The sequence below is a fragment of the Lipophrys pholis genome, assembly GCF_963383615.2.
Source record: "Lipophrys pholis genome assembly, chromosome: 8".
NCBI classification, from domain to species: Eukaryota; Metazoa; Chordata; class Actinopteri; order Blenniiformes; family Blenniidae; genus Lipophrys; species Lipophrys pholis.
Window position 1 is genome coordinate 25,345,984 of NC_137630.1, and position 21,784 is coordinate 25,367,767.

General features: G+C 41.7%; 1 protein-coding gene across 4 annotated transcripts; it reads left to right on the top strand.

Moving 5' to 3' along the window:
* Positions 1-2,204: 2,204 nt before the first annotated feature.
* Positions 2,205-19,788, top strand: ppp1r12b (protein phosphatase 1, regulatory subunit 12B). 4 transcript variants are annotated; one of them, XM_080468798.1, is made up of 8 exons: positions 2,205-2,489; positions 6,459-6,475; positions 6,570-6,699; positions 9,566-9,670; positions 9,786-9,836; positions 10,022-10,072; positions 10,686-10,756; positions 16,468-16,499. In XM_080468798.1, exons 1-7 carry the CDS (start codon positions 2,388-2,390, stop codon positions 10,725-10,727), a joined length of 498 nt encoding a protein of 165 aa, XP_080324924.1. In that variant the 5' UTR covers positions 2,205-2,387; the 3' UTR covers positions 10,728-10,756; positions 16,468-16,499. The 4 variants fall into 4 exon arrangements, with proteins under 4 accessions (XP_080324924.1, XP_080324923.1, XP_080324922.1 ...); XM_080468797.1 differs by lacking the exon at positions 10,686-10,756 and having other exon boundaries at positions 16,468-19,788; XM_080468796.1 differs by lacking the exons at positions 10,686-10,756; positions 16,468-16,499 and adding an exon at positions 12,373-12,609.
* Positions 19,789-21,784: the final 1,996 nt, after the last annotated feature.

The window sequence follows — 21,784 nt, forward strand, 5'->3', positions numbered from 1 at the left end:
TTTATCCCCCGAGCTTCTATTCAGCTTCTTTCAATCCTTCTATCTATTAAGCTCTGAGCAGGAATGAGGGAGTGTCGGAGCAGCGCTGTGCTTCAAACCTCACTATAAAAGGAAGGCGGCACTGAGCCTGTGAGCAAGGGAAGTGCTGGACCGGTCTTTTTACGGGGTTGTCCAAAGGGACACTTTGACCATCGTAGAAATATGTTTATTGGCTGTCTTGTAAAGAATAAGGTGAGACGATAGATGTCCCTCATCTGTCTCTGGTGTACATGAAGTTGAGAGAAACAGTTCACTGGATTCTGTTCTTGACAAAAAAAAAAATCCCAGTCAAGCTCGATCAATGACAAATTAATAAAATCTGGTTGTGTTTTAAGGGTCCATAAAACAGAAGAGCTAAGTGTCTGCAAGTGACGGTAAAACAGGAATTACAAGATAATAAACTACAGATAAGCAATACCTAGAATTAAAAATAATTCATTGTGATGTGAGATGCATACGACAACGACAGCAATATGAAAAAAACGAGAGCAGATCTCATAAAGGTAAACTAACATTTTGACTGATAAATGACATTTCATCTCTATAAAGTCTATTTCTTACTGCTACATCATGCCACACTCCTTTGAGGCTAGCCCCAACCCGTTTTGGTGGCGAGTTTGCATGTTCTGACTGCGTGGAGGTTTTGAGAATAATCGCCTGCAGGTGTGAATGTGACAGTCTGGTGTGTCTGAGATTGGCCTGAGCACAGGCTAATATAAGATTCAACTTGTGGATTAGAATTTGTGTTCTTGGGCTTCTGGTCCTTCTTTCTGCAAAGCTGAGCTAACAGGCTGCTGGCTTTATCGTTGCACAAACACATTAATCTTCTGAGAAACTAGCTCAGAAGGAAAGATGTTCCCCCCCCCAAAAATGTGAAACTGTTACACAAATTTTTTTTTTAATTTAGGATCAAGACAGGACATATTAACAAATCTGAGCCTGATAGACTGAATCCTCTACAGGACACTCGTTCAAATATAAGGGAATTCAACATTTTCCCCTTGACAATACTGTTGAATGATATTTTTCTGATCTTTTTTGACATTCTCAATAAAAAAAATACACTATGCAACAGCGTAAAAATGGACAGATAGGCTACTGTTTCATTTTACACTCACATCAAATATAAAAAAAAATGAGCACACTGAAGACTTGAGTGATTCATTTTCAAACCTAGTTTTATGTGGTTTCACCATTTTCAGATTGCCTTGTTCCATGAACAAGATTCAATCGAGTAGACTTTCACCAAACATGGTCACTCCACCGGGTTAATAAAATCAATGTTTGAGATAAAATAACTTATCTCACATTGTTCCAACGTGATGTGAATGCAACAGGATTGAGGAGGAGGAGGAGGAGGAGGAGGAGCGGTGTCACAAGAGCTGTGTGTTTGCGCCATGTAGGCCTCTCACTCCAACAACATCTCGCCTCCATCACACTGCAGGGTGCACACAGTTACTCGCCACTTCACAGTTGTTGATGGCTCCTCAGGTAATACGCCGCGGGTTGACCTTCCAGGACGCAAACTGTTGTGGCCCTCCCCACCTCCTGACTCTGGATTTGCGCCACACCTCCCCACCCCCTCACCCCCTCACCCCCCCACCCCCCCTTATCCCCGTTCACATCAGTGGACAATTTTAGCTCTCAGTGCCGAGTCCGTCCATAACAGAGCCTCTGGCAGGCTGCCACAGAACGCTGCCAGAGCTGAAGAGAGCAGGGAGAGGCAAGGGCCGGGGGGGGCTGGAGGGGGAGTGGAGGGACCGGGAGGGTGACCAAACACTGAAAGGAGAAGGAGAGACAGAAAGCAACAGGGGGAGGGCGATGGCAGGAGAGTGTATAACTTTGAGGAGCGCAAGACGAGGCAGCATAGGGAACAAACTTCTCTCTGCTGGTTGTTTTCTTTTGGACCTACTTTGCATTTCCTAAAAGGACCTTACTACTGACAGCGTGCACCAGGGACAATCCTTTGTTTACTTTCCTCATTGAATAGTTACTTTCCCAAGTTTTCTTTTTTTAATCGGCAAGAGGCTATTTTGTTTGTTGATCTTAGCTTTTCTTTTTTTCTTTTTTTTTTTTAACTTATCAGATGCTTGCCTTACTTGTCTGAGCTTTGGGTGAAGGCCTCTTCCAGCACAAGGGAGTGTGAAGCTGGACTGACACACAAACACACAAACACAAACACACACCTGTTGTTGTTGTTGTTGAGGATTCCCCTGGAGTGCAGTCATGGACATCTGCGTCACTGTTGCTTGAGGGAATCTGTGCGTCCGTGCAGCTGCTATCTGGCAGTGACCTCGGTGAATGTTACAGTAGAAGTTGACCTGACAAGTCTGGGTTAGAGGAGGGAGATGTCATCCTACTACCCACGCACCAAGGACCTGACCCGCACCAGGAAGTCACTGACAGACTCTCCACCGTCTTCTCCGTCCGCTACAGACAAAAACTACAGAGTAAGCTTCTTTTTTTTTTTTCCCTCTCGGAGATATACACCCTTTCACTTTACAGACACAAAATGTCAAACGGGACTGACTGAACCACGTGTGGTATTAAAAAAAAAACCAAACAAAACCATCTCCCATTAAATGTTTTTTTATTAACTTTTTCATTTCCTGTTAAGGGTAGATTTATTTGATAAGACTTTTGATAGTCAATATTTAAATAATGACTTTTTGATTCACAATTCTTTTACATTTCCTCTAGGGTCCACCAATATTTAGATATCTATACAATCACATAAATAAAAGTGATACAAACTAAAAATTCTCAAGTTTCATGTAAGTACAAGTAGTATTTTTTCTAGAATTCTTAAGCTTAAAAATGTTACTTTCCAAAATCCTGTCTTAATTTGCCTTTAATCTGTGTTGATATTTTCTTCCTCTATTTTGTTACACTTTTCAGACAAAATAAATATTTGATATATACATATATATATATATATATATATATATATATATATATATATATATACAGACAATGAAGCATTCCTTTGAACAAGCTGCAAACTTGGACGTACTGATTGGACGTATTGAGACACTTTATCTGTCCTCATGTTCCAGTTTAATAGGAAACAAGGAAACAAAGTTCAATGAGTTAGACTCTTATTCTGTTTATATGAAGACATGTTAAACAGAAGTGGAAATTTGCACTTAGAATTCTCACAGATTCAACACATGTTTCCCAGGAAAAGATGTTGGGAGAGAAACATTGCTTGTGTAATTTCCTGTTTGTTTTCTTTCGTTGTTTTTTTTAGTAAGTGGCTTATTCTCACGGGCGTAGTTAGACCGTAGTGTTTATGTCAGTGTTTCAGACTGACAGGCGCATTTACCAGGAAAGAGTAAATGTAGGAATAAAAACAACATTAAGTGTTTGGAGCCTGTTTGGAGACATGGACGGCCATGAAGCACCAGAGACGGTCTCATCGTTGCCAGCAGTGAACGCATCTGGTGGATGTTGGACTTTTAAAGAAGTGCCACTCTCTCTTGGCCGTATCCACGGACAAACTCAGGCATTTATTTTCCATGATGTCAGCCCGATGTGAACCTGCAGATACTTCCAAGTAGAGAAAATGGAATGCAGAGGGAGGCTGGAATCGAACGGATGCACTATTCAAGGCACTTGCCACACAATGTTTTGATGAGGACCTTGGTCTGTTTCAGTGAAACACAATGTGTGCTACAGCTGTGAGCAACTGGGAGACAAATAAACAGAAACACATTTGTATCGCTGGCGGACACTCAGCATTGGCAGATGCTAACAGTGGTGAAAAAAGTAAAATAAAATTAAGTACATGTACAACAGAAATGTTCTGAGGAATGAATTTGAAGTGGATGCTTCCATAATACAGTATTTCACCCAATAATTCTAACACTCTGTGACATGATAGAGTACTTCAGATTGAGTTCAGATGACAGTGACTTGATGGGGATTTGAAAAAAATAGCATCACATCTAGAAAACTATCTAGTTTGAGTCTAGGCTCGGGAGCCTTTCTGTGTGGGTTTGCATGTTCTCGAAGGTATTCCTTTTTTTTTTGGTCCCACAATGAGAAAACATATATAAAAGGGTGGTTGGTGACTCTTAGTTTCCAATAAGTGTGCCCTAGAAGTTGTCAGAATATGGAAAATGAGCATAAATGTGCTTATCAAGAGTTTTGTTTTTCCCATGCTTATCTTTATTTTATTTAGAGCACTTTTAAATGTATATGTCACTTTTTAGTCATGTGTTTAATCCAATGTTATAATGTATTACTCCGGATAGTGACTTTAAGTAAGAAACATTCAAAGCTGAGATTTTGCAGAAGAAAACTAACAGAGTGGCCTGTGTCGCCTGGAGGTCTCAGACGTCCTGCAAAGAGTTAACGGTGAGGGAGAGTTGTGTAGAAAGTGTAGAAAGGTGAGCGAACGTGGAAGAAAAAAATCTTTTATGGTTGTGCGTGCAGTGTCGTTTCCACCGGTGGGAGTCGGTGAAGGAGTGAGTGTTGAGCTCAGATTTTCCTACTGCAGTCATCTTTGAGGCAACGATGCTGTGACAGAAAGAGGGAAGGAAGTGGAAGAGGAGAGAAGGAGGGTGAAGAGTCCTCTAATGATGAATTCACTGCTTTCTGCAAACTGTCATTAATGTGATCATGTGATGCACCGCTGCAGTGAGCCCATTCAGGCCAGCTGAGTGTGAGCACCTCTCACTCCCCCCTCCCGGCGTGCACGACGCTGGACTCAGTCGTGTTTACAGAGTAGCCGTGTTTCAAGCACACGCCCGATCGGAGGCAGTTTCCACCAGTTTGTCACCCTGTTGTTGATCACTTTCCTCCTGCATCCACTCGGCCTCAAATAGCTTCCAGAGCCACATGTGCCACTTCTCACTCGCTCCATTTTTCCTAACAAGGGAATCATTTTAGAGCAGCTGCCATCAGAAGTAGGAACTATGGCCTCTTTTTCAGGCTTCAGTTCAGTATCGATGTTATGTTCGTATTATTAGTAAGGACTAATGTCGTTCTGAAATCCCCACAGGACCCCGTCAACATTTCACTGGAATTAAGTTTAGAAAAAAATAATAATTATTTCGCCAATTCCCCTCACTGTGGAATAGGTTTCTGTACAGGAACTAATAATGATGACAGTTTAGTTGGTATCCTTTAAAGCAGGATTTGCAACGATTTGCTCAGGGATCCATTCATCCCTGACGATTGATGAACGACAACCAGATCTGATGGAGAGGATCTCTTCGTTTTCACACCAAGCCATGGGAGTCTTTGAAAGCTCTCCTTCGCTCCATTCTTGGCCCTTTTTCATCTGAGGTCACAGAGGTCTGTTTTTTCCTGGATAGCTCTGCTAAAGCGCATGACCACATAAGGACAGGCAGCGCTGGCTCAGTTATGTAAACACTTGCCGAGGAATAGCTCTTATGACGCGGCTTATGACGGTCTGCGTCTGCTTTTTGTCCATGAAAGCTCAAACCACCACACAAGATGTTTATTGCAAAGTATTTTCAAAACAGAGGTGTTTGAAGATCTCCCCCCACTTGGGAAGATGGCACATCCGAATCTCTGAATTTAACATTTATAAGACCACAGAAAGAGTCATATCAGCCTGGCTTCATACCTCCAACATTTTTTCCTGTCTCGTATGGATGGTAAACATGTCTCAATGTGGCCATCAACAACGGGCGGTGACTTATCCACCGTGGCATGTTTTACTCAGACTTGGAATATTTTTGACTGGGCGTCCACCGTTTATATAGCGCAAATGACTTGAACAATAACAGAAGAAGACAGGAGACAGAAATAAATTAGAAGCACCGATGTTGTGCTAATTCCTTACAGTGACGTCTCTGAGGTAATATAAGAGTCGAATACACAGACCAGAATTAATTTCGGCCGGAGAAAAGTACATACAACTCGTCTTATACCCAGGCTGCTTGGTGAAATGGGAACAAATACAAAATATGATCACAACAGGCAACTTGGCAGCGACGTCCAGCGGACCCGTCATCGCTGAAACCTGCCAGGACAGCTTGATATCAGTCTGCCCTCCGAGGGGCCGTCACACAGGAGATACTTGACTTCTGATGTCATCTTTATGTTGCAGGCATTTGGGTGGCAGCCGCCTATTCTGCCAGATTAAACGGGCTCACTGGGGAGGTTTGACCCGAGTTAACCCTGTCAGTGCAGCACCGGGGTGAAATGTATTCCACCTCGGCATGCACCTCCTGAACGCACGGCCATAATTCAATTGGAAGTTTTGTTTTTGTTCTCCGTTGTCTCAACAATGAAGGCTACTTTTCGGCCAAGCCTTTGTTCGGTCTTATCAAACGAATAAATCTGGATATAACCATGACAGGATAGCTTTTCACTGAGTTGTTCCTGTGCTGTGGTGCCGAATGATCAAACTAACGTGTCTTATTCTTTGGGTTTTTGTTTTTCAGCATGAGAGGCTGTCAAGGTAAGGCTTTTTCTTCTGTATAACCGAGTTATATTTCCTGGGAAATGAAGAGTAAACTGCACTGTGATTTGAGTTTGAACTCTGGTGCCTGCAGATACGACTCCAGTGGCGAGAGTGCAACGGACAAACCGCTGGGCCGAACCAGCTCGTACACACGGAGAGAGACACGGCTGGCCGCACTGACGCGACAGGAGCAGGACTCCACTGCCAAAGACTATAAGAAGGTACTAACTCTCTCCTCGCTTCAGATAGGAACACTCCCATGTGACTGATTTAAAGCTGCAGTCCTGCATGCCCTTTGACTGCTGGCTCATCATGCAGATTGTTGCATTGGTTACATACAGTAGGCTGTGATTTTTGACTGAGGGAGATAGTTAATGTCTTTCACCTTCTGCTCAATTGTTTTTATCTCCAAGTGGGAAAAACATGATCCCATAAAGAGTACAGCTCCTTCACCAGCTGACTGGAGTCATTGTAAATATATACCTGTATTGTTTGTATCAATCGTGGAATTCCCCGGTTGAGGCCTCTAATAACGTACTTGCTTTTAGGTGCTTATAGGTTGTTTCCTAATGTCCATCCATCCAGCTAACACCACTTTATCCATCTTATGGCCGCCAGGCAATTCAATAAATTTCAATTAACTTTATTTATAATGCACCGCATAAACACAGTCATTTCTCTGTGCTTTAACAGAGAGAATCCCAACAAATCAAGATGAACATAGAGAAACACAGTCACACACTCACTTTACTTCACTCATTTACACCTAGAGGAGATTTCATAGTCACCTATTAATGCATGTTAATCGAACTATTGGATGAAAACCAAAGAACTTGAAGAAAACCTGCATACACACACAGAAAACATGTTTTCTTCCTAACTACTTCCACCAAAACTTGTACTCAAACTTGGGTTAATCTCTCTATGAGGCAAGAGTGCAAACCATTGCCCCACCATGTGGGAAAAATAACATATACTCTCATTGAAAAAAAACCAAAAACAAAAACTTTTTAGCATTAGCTTTAGCATTATTTTGGTTACTTTTTCACCAAACAAATTTTTTACTGGAGGAGAGCCTTGCTAATCCTCAATCAAACTGCATTAAAATAAATTATATCCTTTATATTTGTACAAAATGCAACAAAGTTATATTTTAGCTCATTAAATATTAAAATAAAGACATCATCAATGAGTAAACAGAAAGAAAGGACGTAAACAAATAGTGCAAACAGTGATATTTCATTAAATTGCGGGTTGGTGCAGCAGAATTGTGAAGGCTGTTGGGAGAAAAACTGTTTCAGTCCAGAGGTGTTTGTTTTATGTGCTCTGTGTCCCCTGAGCTATGCTGAGCAGGATGCGAGGAGTCTCTTTTGATGCTTCTTGCTTTGCTGAGGCGGCAAGATCTTCCAAGGGTGGCGGAAGTAGCCGGTGATTCTCGCTGCAGAGTTGACGACCCTTTACAGGGACCTTTATATCCTGAGTAGCACACAGTGAGGCTTTGGATGGATTGTCCCTCTGACAGCGGCCTCAGGATATTGTCTCTGTGAGGCGATTGTAAACAGCACTGCATTAGAAAAATGTGAGTCGGAGACTTTTACTCTGACTTTTAGTTATTGAGGCTGTTCTTTCATACGTTTGATTTGTCTTCATCACCCTTACGCAATTATTTTTTTACCGAAACATTCCGTTTTAATATATGTTAACAATGAAAACAGTGATTATTTTTAGAAGGCTCTGGATCCTGTTCATTGACTCTACATCTGCTCATTGGTATTTGATTTCTTCATAAATTGCACCCTGATTGTATGTCTTTATCTTATAATATTACAAAGATTTAAACATACTTCTAAAATTGGCTATAATCTTACTGAATATACAATGCCCACTATCACGATAGAAAAAGTGTTAATACTAATAACTTTTATACAGTTTATTCAGGTACGCTGACTCAAAATCAGATGTTACATTTATTGAATTTATTGGCTCTGCAAGTTCATGGTGGTGTCCCTACAGATGAATTTGTTCCCTGCGCCTACACTACAGATGCTTCAGTTTTTATTTCCAGTTATCGTTGCACAATTTCTGCTGTTCTAGACTGCAGAGAGAGAAAAAACTCAGAGGGTAAAGTCATTAACACTGCTGGAAGTTTTTGTGGCACGACATGCTTTTTGCCACTAAATATATATACAGTATATATATATAAAAATCTGTCTGTTTTCTTGGAATTAGATGCATTGCAAACATAGTCTGCTGGTAACAGCGTGGTGCATTTTACAAAGAGCAAACTGGAACGTTACAGCAATAATGAGGGCAAGATACGGTTTAGGAACTGAAAACACAGAACTTGGCTCATCACCTTGACAACCAATCACTGTAGAAGAGAATTGAAACTTTCCACATGCTGAATTGTCAAGAAACCATCTAATTTTAGATATAAACAGGACGGTGAGCAGATCATGTTTGCAGCATAACTTAGCCTTGATCCGGGTCAATGCACAGTTGGATAACCCACATCACACCACACCACTCAGATGTAGCTCGATTCAAAATTAAACGTTTGTGTCGACTCTCCCTTTGTGGCAAACCTGTTTCACAGTTTGTTGTGCAAGTCTGCGCTAAATAACCAACATGAAGCAAACACCATTTGGGATCCATCTGTGGAGTCTTCAGAAAATTGGCTGGAAATTAACGTTTATATCTTTTATTCTTAACATGGCAAATGGCTTTTAAATAAAAGAAATGTTCTAACATCACAAATGGTAATGGTGACAGTGCTAATTGGCGAAAATGTCTAAAACGGCTACAAATGCTAAAAGGAATAAACACAGCCAAGAAGCTAAAACTGGCTAAAAAGCTAGAATGGCTGTAATATAAGGTGACCTGACTTATAAAAGAACATTCAGAAAAGACCATTCTGGTTAAGTAAAACTATCTAAGAGTCTCAGCTGTGTGGACATATGACCTATGGTGGACCTATGTGGGATTCGATCGTACATCTCTTCATGTGTGAATTATGGTATCTTTTTAAACTGAAAGGACTAATGATGACCAGCATGTAGCTTTGCAGCTCACTCTTCTTATTTTCAGATGTATGCTGAAGCTCTGCATGAGAACGAGAGGCTCAAGTCAAGGTTGCAGGACAGCAAACAGGAATTAGCCAAGATCCGTTCCCAGCTGGAGAAAATCACCCAGGTACGTACTTTAGTCTCACAGTGTGCTAAAAAAAAAAAAAAAAAAAAAAGTGACCAGTGGTGGTTGTTTTTGTATCATGGACATTTTTTAATATTTGAATATTTCCTCTTTTTAGAGACATGACAGGATATCAGAAAGATCATCAATACTTGAATCAGAGAAGAGGGTAAGTGTTTGTGCAACCTCTTGACATTTTAGGATTTTTAGGTGATCGTCAAGATGACCGGGCATTATATGAGTTTGCATCCCTTCAATTATCCCGTTTGCTTCGAATTTATAATCTCAGAGGCTTTCACACTTTGAGGGAGCATGGGGATATATTCACTTCTGTTGTTTCATTTATATTTACAGGAAAAACAAGCTCTTGAGAAAAGAGTGTCAGACATGGAGGAAGAAGTAAAGGTCAGTGCATGCAAAAATAAATAGTGGGTATTCACCATGGATTTGAATGGCAACCGTCCTGTCTCAGAAACTAATTGAGTTCATTTATCTCACTGATGTTTTCTCCTTAATGTCATCTTTGAAGGTGCACACCGACAAGAAAAGCCCCCTCCCATCCATACTAAACCAAACCAAGCACTCCTAAAGTGTTTTCACCGGCCAGGTTGTGGTTAGCCAGGTGCGTTTGGAGTCAAGGAGAGGGAAGGTTACTGCTTCAGGCTCATTACCCGCAGTGTTGTGCAGGGCCACTTTCTGCCAGGCTAAAGGAGGAGCCTGTGTGGCTGCTCCCCTGCTCCACTTATCCCACTGTTGGGGTGAACATTGTGACCTAGTTCTAGCTGAATACCAAAGCCCGTCCAAGAGCGAGAGACCTGCTTTTTGTGAAATATTCCTGTTCTGCTACTGAGAGATTTCAGGCCCGACTGGACAGAGTGAGCCATTTATGTACAAAGTACACAGCTGTATTCAGAGAAAGAAAAAACATGTCTAGGGAGAGTTAGAGGTATATTCTAACAGTATTCGGGATTTGGCTAGCAGCCCTTGTTTAACCCCGGTTATGTCATGGTTCCCCCAGCAGGACGCCCCACTGCGGTTCCGCTGTGGGTACCAGCCCTGAAGGCGGGCTGTCTCAGGGGAGGGGGGATGGTGAGTGGTCGCTGTGTCGCAGCGGAGTGATGACACCTGCCTGTCACCTCACATGTTTCTATTATGTTTACACGTGTGGACACCTTATCCTTTCAAGAGTACAAGTACTTCAGAGGGTAGAGTACATCCTCAGCTGCAGAGCAGCCCGGGGGAACCAGGTTGCCACTCGCTCACAAAAGTCACTCCAGGTTGCCCACAAGAGGGAGCTGCTCAGATTCGTGCCAAACGGCACCGCCTGCGAGAAAGGAAAGGCAGCAGTACCACTGAAAAACCGCATGCAAAACCAGTCAGTGTTGTTTCCCACAAGCAAACACAGTATCAACTGTGATCTCAACACATATGCTTCTATTCTGCCTTTGCATCAAGAATTGACTGCAGTCGTGACTCTTTCCCTAAAAGGCTGTTACTATGTTTGCCTGTAGGAGACACATGTATTCACCTTCAGTTTCGCTGTTGTTGCTTTTCCCACCCGCAGGAGGCACAGTTTGGGTTGGAAACTACTTCTCGCACTGTAATCGACTGGCCCTGGTCCCAGGTGCCTCATGTCAAAAGCACTGCATGTCCTCGTTTCCCCTTTTCAAATGGTTTCACCGTGATAACGGCAGCGGTGTCAGATGACTGCGTCGGCTCTTGCGTTACAGAAAATCACCTGAACTATTCTTGACAGCTTTTAAAACTTAATGAATAGCAACCGTGTGGAATTCTCTGCAGAACCTGAGAGCGTGGTCAGACGTGATTTAATATCAGAGAGCTCGGTATTAACAGAGTGTAATAAGGGATACTGGTCATTATGCATTCCCTCCTCACTCTGCTTCTCTTTCTTCACTGTTGCCAAGGGCACCTCTCCAGAAATTGCTCTGTTTTATTCCAATACCAAGAGAACATTATATGCATGAACTGTGAAGCCTCAAACACAGGATTCAAATTGCTTTTCTCATTGTGTTTGGTGTTAAAAGAAGCAGCTGGATGTTCTCCTTGTACATCATCTTTGGCGGCGTTTACCTTTACAAACTCCAGTCTGGGTGGCCCGAAACATTACAACTGCCCTGGATGTCTGTGTGTGTGTTTGCTCTGTGGTTTACCCTCAGGAATTGCGTCAAACCACAGACGTCTCTGCTGAACCACACTGAGGTTCGCCTCAAAAAGTCGGGCCAAGAAGAAAGCAGGGAAATGAGTCGTTTCCATTTCTTTGACTTGAGATTCTTGTGAAAATCACAAATAGAGTTTTAGTGGGTGAAAATTCTGGGGCTTTCTATGAATTGTAATCCCTTCTCCTTTTGCTGCACTCGGCATATAATACCACCTCGACACCTTCAAGCCCTTCACATAGAGCACAGACCCTTAGAGAAGCGGCTTCCTAATTTTCTTTGCTTGTTGCAGCCCTCGCTATTTCTTCTGAAAATATTCGTGTCGTGTAAATATTTGTGTAATTTATTTTTCCCTGATAAATCCCACAGCTGTCGTGCTTTCATTCCCCCGTTTGTGTAGGTGTGTGGGTGCATGCCTGTATGAGTGGATTGGGATGCTGTGCGAGTCTCTTGTCTGTGGACACGGCCTGCCTCCCTGCATGCGTTCTCTGTCTGCCCCACTCTGTATCTCTGTCCTCCTCTGTGCAGGCTTTCCCTGCTCTGGCTCAGGTCCAGGCCTTGCGGAGGGTGAACGAGTGTCTCCTGGCTGAGAATAGAGCCATGCTGCGTGTCCTCACCCGCCTCTCTGAGACGGCCTCCATGCCGGAGACAGAGGACCTCTGATCCTCGATCGTCTGCCCTCCTTTCACCACCCTTTCTGCTCCCTCCTGCCTCAGCCGCATAACTTCTTCACACCTCTTTCCTTCTGGTGCCTCTCCGGCCCCCTCGTCCTCTGCTGTGTTCCTCTCAGGCAGGTTATGCACCCTCTCAATGCTCACTCCCCATCCCCACACTGCAGTGCATCTTTCTTTGCACTTTTTTTTCCAAACCCCAGTCTCTTACATAGCCATCACAAGCCAACCCTGCTTCCCCCACCCCAAGCACTTAACATAAACCCTCCTCTGAAGTTTATTTTTAGCTCCATCATGTTGCATGGCGTGATCACTGCATTATGGGAGCCGTTTTTTTTTTTTTTTTAACCATCTGGATGAATATCCAGGTCTCTGCATAATAGAAAACTGAAGAAAAACACAGCAGCTATTGATTTCACAACAGCCGAATATAGGCAGGTCCTGTGTAATGTGCTGTGTAATCAATGCAAAGTTGTTTTTTGAGGAAATGGCCTTCCTATTCGATCTTTGAAGGAAATGAAACGTGTGACATCATTAGCCTTCAAAATGAATGTGTCAAGAGTAGAGACACAGGCACACAACTGTGTTTCAGTTTATATTTGTTCGACGACTATGGACACTTTCACAGTGTCATTAGACAATTTAAGAAATGAGACCTTTCGCGTCTTTGCTGGAAGTTCAGATCAATACCACTCTCATGTAATGAAGCCGTGCTAGAAAACAAAAAAAAACCCAAAACCCTCACTTATAAATCTATAGATTAAGACAACAGAACAGCTTTGATTGATTAAAACATTTTTTGTAACTTCAGAATTGATAATACGATCATGATAATAAGAGGATCATCATGTTCATTTGTGCCGAAGCACAGAATATGTTTTTAAAAAGGCATTGTATTGCCAAACTCAGGTGAAACTAATATTTCTTAAAAATGAAAGGTAGGAAGCGTAATCCCACTGAACACAGAGACGAAGACAGGCAGCAGAACAGCCACATTGAGACGCAGCAACACAGACGGACTGACAGCCAGAGCAAACAACACAATGCCTTTAAATATCACAGCGGCCAGGTGAAGACAATCACACACTCAGGCACAGGTGAAAGACATCAGGTCAGGAAACAGCAATAAAACACAAGGAGTAGCCTGAGACTCAGAAAAAAAAAAAAAATGCCACAAAGTTCATATAGAAATATTATAAAATGGTGTTTATACCTTTCCCTCTATCCTTGTATGCTTTTTTTTTTTTTTTTTTAATCTCTCCAGTTTCTGAATACTTGAACAATGCTTCTTGTTACCATTATATATCAGATGATACTACAGGTTTTTATGTACTTATTGATACTGAACCCGACCTGTAAACTTTGATGTGTACAAATGTTAAAGAGCACCCTTTACTTCCAAATGATGCCAGAGCAGCATCATGGACTGGCCCCTTTTTGCAACCCTCCAATTTATGTTTTACTTGAAAAATATTTATCTCTTATTAATTTGAAGAACAGCTCATTGAAAATCAACTTAATGATCAGTTTCCAAACAGCCTTGTCTTTCAACAGTAGTTTGTAATTTAATAATTCACCACCAGCTCCACCTTACCATTTATACATGCAATACACCGCACCCTCCATTATTTGATAAGTACCGACCCTGTCAAATGAATAAATAAAGTCAATGAAAATATTTGAAATGGCTGACTGCAGCTGTGTCTGGCGAAGACACTCGCAGAAACAGCAATGAGTCAAAGTCAGTTTGTTTCATCTTCACTCTAAATTGAGGGCTGTAAATATCCTGATTCATTATTTAATATGTGTATTAAACTCGAGCACATTGTGAATATGACAGAATATATAGGGGGAAAAGTACAGTATGTCCACTTTAAGGGAATAATTGTATTTAGGGCAGCCGGTTTTGCGTCTTCTCGCCGCAGGCTTGATGAACGTTATGAACTATGAAATATTCAAACTCATGTTGACATCAAGCTCCAGTCTCAGTACACGACATGAAGTAACCACAGCTTCTCAGTTTTAGCGTCATCTTGTGTCTTGAGATATAAAAGGGTAATTTCTTAAATTTCGGAAGCGCTTTCATGAACACCAGCTTCTATTTATGCTGGTTTAGGGTTTTTTTCTCTCTTGATTAATGGGCACTGACCCTGCCAAATTAAGACAGGGAGATAATTAAATTACAGTGAATGACTGACTGCTGCTGTGTCAGTTGAAGACAATCAGAAAAGAAATCACTGATGAGCGGATGTAAGTCTGTTCAAACGTCACCCGAACTGAGAGAGAAATTTCCCCCTTGCAGGAATCCCTCCAACATGCAGTAAATACCATTACTTCTCTCATATGTACAGTAACACACTGAAGCATTTTGTCCCCTTTGAAGTTAATGTGGGGCAGCTGGTTTTGCGTCTTCCCGCCCGAGGCTTGGTAAAAGTTATTGGCCATGAAACATCCAAATTCACGATGACACCGAGACGCTGCCAGTGCGCTGGCCAAGCAGCAACCACAGTCACTTTTGCATCATGTTACGTCTTCCGATATGAAATTCTAATTAGAACTCTTTGGAGGTGCCGGGAGGAAGATGATGAGGGTTTATTATCGCAGCCGTTCCCTCCGGTTTCCTTCCTTTCTGCTAAACTAACAAGCTTCATATCTGATCTCGAGATATGAAGACGGTACCAACCTCATGTGAGACATTCTCAAAACTCTTCCTATTAGTGTTGTTGCAACAGGCCGTCGCCGCGGTAGTGAGAACTTCACTACACAGAGTGTTTGAGTGACTATTAAGCACACTGTTGAGAGTGACGGCGAAATCGGGACAGAAAATCGACTCCCATCGTGTGATCTGCCACAGGTCATGAGCGAGTTGTCGCCAGGTGTGTTTGCTCACTGACGGTGGCAGTAATGTGGCCCAGCTCAGGCAGAAGGTTATTGTTTGTCTCTCGCGGAGGGGAAATACTTTGACAAAGAGGAGGGCTATTTTTAGACTCAGCCCCTCGTGAGAGACGTGACCTAGATTTGGGAAATTGACCCTCTCTCAGTTTCTCGCTCTCTGACTTCATTCTCTGTCACTTTTCACATACCGCACATACTGTCAGTGTCACTTCTCACTGCATGATTAAATACTGTAAAGCATGCCCTCATTGCTTGGCCTCGAGCATCAGAGGAAGATAACTTTTAGTCCACTTTGCTCGTGTTGACTGAAAATGTTTGGGTTTTTTTTTTTTCAATCCGATGAAAGAGCCTGGCGATGATTAAGCTTCAAAATACAAATACACAAAAAACAGAAATGTGTTTGGTAAAATATTTTTTATTATCTTCGACAGTCTGTCCCTTTCTCTTTCAAATGAGGAACATGCATTTGTGGGATGAGCAGATCAGCTAAATATGTGGGTGGCACCAATGAAACACTGCCAAAAGGTTCCAAGCCAGAATTAAAATCTAAAGATTTAATAAATATTTGAAAGTTGACTATTGATTCATCAATTCCAGTGGCATGAGGAAACAAACGGAACTTGTTGTGTTGGTCACTCTCGTCAGCAACAGCACAGTCGATCCCATCACATCTCAAGGTTGAGGTCAGGACTGCTGACAGTCCACTTCTTCCTCCGCACTCTCAAATTCTGGATGTCATCTCTAATAAACTCCTCTCTGTGGGGAATACTGGTGGGCTTGTGTTCCAGGTTCTCATCCCACTGTTGTGGAAGTATGTGTAGCCAAGCTTAACTATGAAAAAGATCCAGAGCAGTGATTTCCCCTAAGGGGATCGATAGATATAATAGATGTAATTAGTATTGTTATCTAAAAGTAAAGTCTTTCATACTGAGCTCTTCTGTTCATTCCCCAAATCATTTGAAGAAGGAATAAACAGACTTTGGGCCACTACATTTGTATTTCCAAGAATGAACCTTCCTGATTTACTAACCTGATTCATTTCCCTCTGTTATCGCAGATCTTAACGGAGCTCAAGTCAGACAACCAGAGGCTAAAGGATGAGAACGGGGCTCTCATCCGAGTCATCAGCAAACTGTCCAAATGAAAAGATGTCTGTGAAGCTCCTGCTCTGTCCCTGGACGCTCTCCGACCCCCGGTGTGGCGGTTAAATCTTCCACCAGGTCCCGGGTTTTAACTCCTCTCTGAGGCGCCGTGTGCTGATGGGCCAAATTTGGCTGCATTTGCAACAGAACGACCCGGAAAATTTGTGTGTGAGAGTTGGAAAGATCCAAAGAGAAATGTTGAAAAGTTTTTTGGTCAATTTACACAGAGATAAGTTTGATGAGTTATGAGAATATTCTTTTTCACGTGTATGAAATTGGGACCAGCTGTACGACTTGGACGACGCTACGAGCCCCAATTCAAACAAACAAGTAGCGTGGTGAAACTGAAGCCGACATTTCACCAACACTTCTCACTGAGACGTCACGTGTGTTGCCACGTCGAGCACTGCAAAAGAGTGTCGTAATATATTGTTAAACGTCTGAAATAGAGAGAGAGTCGGATTCCATTGTAGGGAGGAACAAAGGTTTCTTTCATTCAGATCAGCCTGAAAAGCGTCCACACTGCGATGAAGACAGTCACGAGGATTAATCAGATGCATGTGTTTTTTTTTTTCTTTTGGGGGGGGGGGGGGGGGGGGGGGGTTGCTTTGATTGACAACTGGCTCAGGTTCGTCAGTCAGCAGTGCCTGCTTGCCACAACTCGGTGAGTTTATAAGCTTCAAGCCACTGGAACAGTAAACCTTAGACTTCCGTGGGTGTTTATGGTGATTTCTTTGTAATGCAGCTTTATAAGGCTCACTGTATCAATGCCCAGGGGCATAAACACGTTGCACACAACACCAAGAAGCCTTTGGCAGAACTACTATTCCAACTGGTTGGATTTCCAACGTTTCAGTCCAGATTTTCGTATTTAGAAAATTACTTTTGCAAGCATTTTGAGTGATATGTGTTTCCTGTTTCACAAGTATCCAAGAGTGTCCTCACTGTGTTCAGGTTTGTTTTTGGTTTTTTTTCCTTTATTGAAGGCTATTACATTAGATGTGAATGGAAGAGCCCTGGGTACATGCACTTAGCAGACTGCAGACAAAGCTGATCTTTGATCGCTTGGGCATCACTTGCAGCCCCGTGTCACATCCAGAACGGTACAGTTTCCATGAGAACCTGTTTTATCTTCGATGGAGACTCAGTCCTTTGTGTCCTCTTTGGCTGCCATGCATCATTTTTGTCTGCACATCCTTTGCAGAGGAGTTTTTCTAACCCGGGAAACTCATAACAAAAAAATGGCTGAACAGAGAAAACACTCTGAATGTGTGTAAATTTTTTTTTGCAATAGAGATATATTTCTTTATTTATAGATTTATGAGTTTTAGTCCATATGCTTCATTTATTCAGTTTTGTTTGAAAAGGAATTCCATCTTTGTGTTTGGTGATGCAAAGACAAATCCCAAAATAATAATTCCTCTCTGCAGCCTCGCTGTCTCCTTAAGCACCAATCACAATTTAAAGTTTGAAGGATTAACTCAGTGATTAATACATTTTAATTAAACAGTACTTTAATAAACTGACCGAAGGAATTTGTTGCCAGTTGCAATAAATCTACTCTTCATCAAGACCTTTTCTTCTGGCAGGTTTTGAAGCCATATTTTATTGCTCTTCAGTGTTTTGACTCCATTAAATATTTGAATCAGAGAAGTTAATTCACTATTATTGACATAAGAAATAACAACTGTGAAAGCACTCGCTAATGTTAGAATTGATGTCACTGTCAGTTTCTCCTTATAAATTTGAACAGGGGTTTTAAAGTCACTCTTCTATCCCTCCAAACAATACCATTCTTATGAATGAAATATTGCTTCTTCGTATAGATGCCATATCTGCGATTCCATGGTGTTGTAAGAATTTTGCTTAATGCAGGCAACAGAGTCAAACACACATCTTTAGGAATGAGTAAAGTCTCGCTTCTTTTAAGGTTTGACCTGTCCTAACAATCCAGAAAGCCATGTGATCTGAAGCTTCAGTTGCCTCAGCATTAATACTTCAAGACGGCTGACCTAACCTCCTAAATAAAACATTATCGAGTACTTAATTAATAAAAAAGAATGCACAGTGGTCTGGACTCATCAGAGCAAGTCCAGGTTCTTTAAAAAAAAAAATCATTATACCTCATTTGATTTCTGCTCATTTATATGTTTTCTCTTAAAATCTTGCATTCTGCCTGACAACATATATAAAGCCAAGGTGCCTTCACTTCTTAAAGAGGCAGGCTCACAAAATGATACCTGGTTTACTTTTATTTTCACAGGAAAACTTTATCTTTATTCCCACAAGCAGCACTCTGGTACAACTGTATTGGAATTGTAAAGAATAACCTCCAAATTAGTAATCGGTATCAAAATATTGATACCTTAGACACTTGTATGTCTATTATTGCAAGCGAATATCATGTAAGAATATCAGTATTTGCTTTTTAGATAAGGCTACATTTTTTGAATTGTTAACCTCTTTTGGTATATCTACGGCTTTTCCCCCCCACATGATATTATTGAAACAGTTGTATTAATGTCCCACATAAGCTATTTGCAATGGTGTGTTTTTAATAGCTAGAATTTGAAAGGAAAGACCTTCATATCTATTCTCTTACCACATAGAGGAAGTGGTAGGCTGTTGGTATACCAGCTAGGGTTTTTGCTTGGTATCAGATTGGAAAGGAGATCAGTGGTATTATTCATTACTAATACTTTAACAACTAACATTCAAAGACTACTTGCACAGATATGAAACAGTATGTATATATTTCTCACCTCAGAGCCCTCAAAACTTTTCAAAACTTCTCTGAATACGATTCTGAGCTATGAGACAACTGGAACATTGTGCCCATTGTCGTATTCCCCTGAAATCCACACTTTCTTTCATAAACTATATTTAATGTGTGAAACAATTAGTTCAACATTTAATAGATCCAGCTTGTGGATATCGAGCACTAGAGATATGAAGGATTTCGGTATCTGTTGTCCCTTCACCTTTGCTCTGTTTTATGTCTTCCTTAAACAATGTGATGGTTTTGGTGTACAACCAGGGAAGCATGCAGTAGCACCAGTGTTTTGTTTGATCACATCCTGTAACCTGAACGACATATAAAAAAAAAATAAAAGCTGCAGTTTGTGTCTGTTTCCACATGTGCTGCTGATATATTAAACTATGCAGAATATTATGTTTGAAATGATGAGCTTAATATACACACTTTGTTTCATTCACTTTGTTTAATAAAGTGTGAAAAGGGCAAACGTGTTCTCTGTGAAGTCAACGGGAGCGAAACCCGGCTTGAGCGGCAACACTCCGCATAGTAAACACAAACAAGTCATGGTAATTAAAAGGCCTTTATTTCCTATTTGTTTTTACAGAACTGGTAACACATATGATAAATTTTTGTAATAAGTTATTTGGTTCCCTTGATAACTTTATAAGGATCCCCAACGTTTGTCCACACAAGGGTCAAGAGGAGTTTGTGAGCAACGTTTGTGTCCAGTCAAGGGCTAAAGCATGCGATCCACAGTAGGCACAAGTACTGACATGAACACGCGCACCACGACACTAGACACGAAGAAACACAGCTAGAGGACACAACCTGACTGTCCTCCAATGCTTTAAAAGATGATGAAGAGAAAGAGGTGGAAAAAGAAAGGAGGAAAGAAAAGGAGTCTTGAAGAATACAGTTGCATCGGGGGGGAGGGGGGCATGACAGGTGGAGGACTAAGCGCTCAAGAGGGGGAGTTTGGTACAGTCCTGCATGTTTGGCAGTATACACTATGTCCATGTTGTAAACATGAAGGCCAGCACTCTTTACGCTCAGCAAAAGCAGATTCAGTGGACAAATCGGCGAGCCTGCTTCCTATTCAGCATAATGATACTGATGGTACACAGCTGGTTACACAGAAACAAGACGGAGACGACGACAGAAAGCAAATGTGAAGGAGTATGGCGACACATCTCTGACATCGACTCAAATACAGTCCTACATTCTACAATAGAGGTATACATCACAGAAAATACAAAGCAAAACGACAGAAGAAGTGATTACACGTTTGCACAAGAATACAAAGAAGAAATAGAGCGAGTAATAGAGGAGACAAGACGGCGTGTTTTCATTGTGGCATCTTTACCCGCTGAGAGGCTCCTCAACACATTTTGACAAGGTGACAGATGATCTGCTGAACTTTGGATGATTTCCCTTTTTAAATCGCAGTGTTTGTTCAAAAACAACAACACAAAAACAAAGGGAGAAAAAAAAATAATTACGACTCTGCTTTTAAACCGTCTCTGCACAGCTGAAACTGTAAGTAGTCTCAGATGCAATTGTGCATAAGGTTTTTAGAAATCTACACAAAAAGCCATGAACAGAACAAATCAAAACCCGTAGTTGAAAAACTTAAAAAAAAAAAAAAAAAAAGTGTTGTTGGGAGTGGTACAGTCATGCACACAAAGATGCACATTTAAAAATGGGTAATGTGTCCCGTGCATGCAGACCTGTACTCTGTGTTGTGTATTCCAATGCTTGGCTTTGCACACTGTGTCTGCTAAAGGGCCTTTTTTTATTCATCACACACACACACACACACACACACACACACACACACACACACACACACACACACACACACACACACACACACACACACACACACACACACACACACACACACACACACACACACACACACACACACACACACACACACACACACACACACACACACACACACACACACACACACACACACACACACACACACACACACACACACACACACACACCTCTGTCCCCCATAGAACTTGTCCGGTCCGGTGGTCACATGACCGTGGTGATCCAGGCGGTTAAAGGAAATAAAAGCATGAATAAATCTCTTGAATGTGCTATAAGATTACCTGGAATCACATTTGCCTCATCCTCTGATGTATCCTCTGTGCACTATTATTGTGGCTTTTTGCAAATTCGAACACTGGTTGACGGATGCAGGCAACTATAATCAGGTACTGGCAGTATTTCTGTAACACACTGAAACCTCTGTGGGTTTGTTGGGTTTTTTTTTGTCTTTAAATTATTCTCAGTGCATCATTTGGTCACAGTCAGAAGCATTAACGGGACAGCGAAAAGACATAATATTGCATTAGATAGTGTGCGGCAGCGTCGCGCAACACACCGAGGACTGTTGCCGGAACAGATGTGGCAGTTTACGTCAGAAAGAAATTCAGTTACTGAGGTGATCGTCGAGG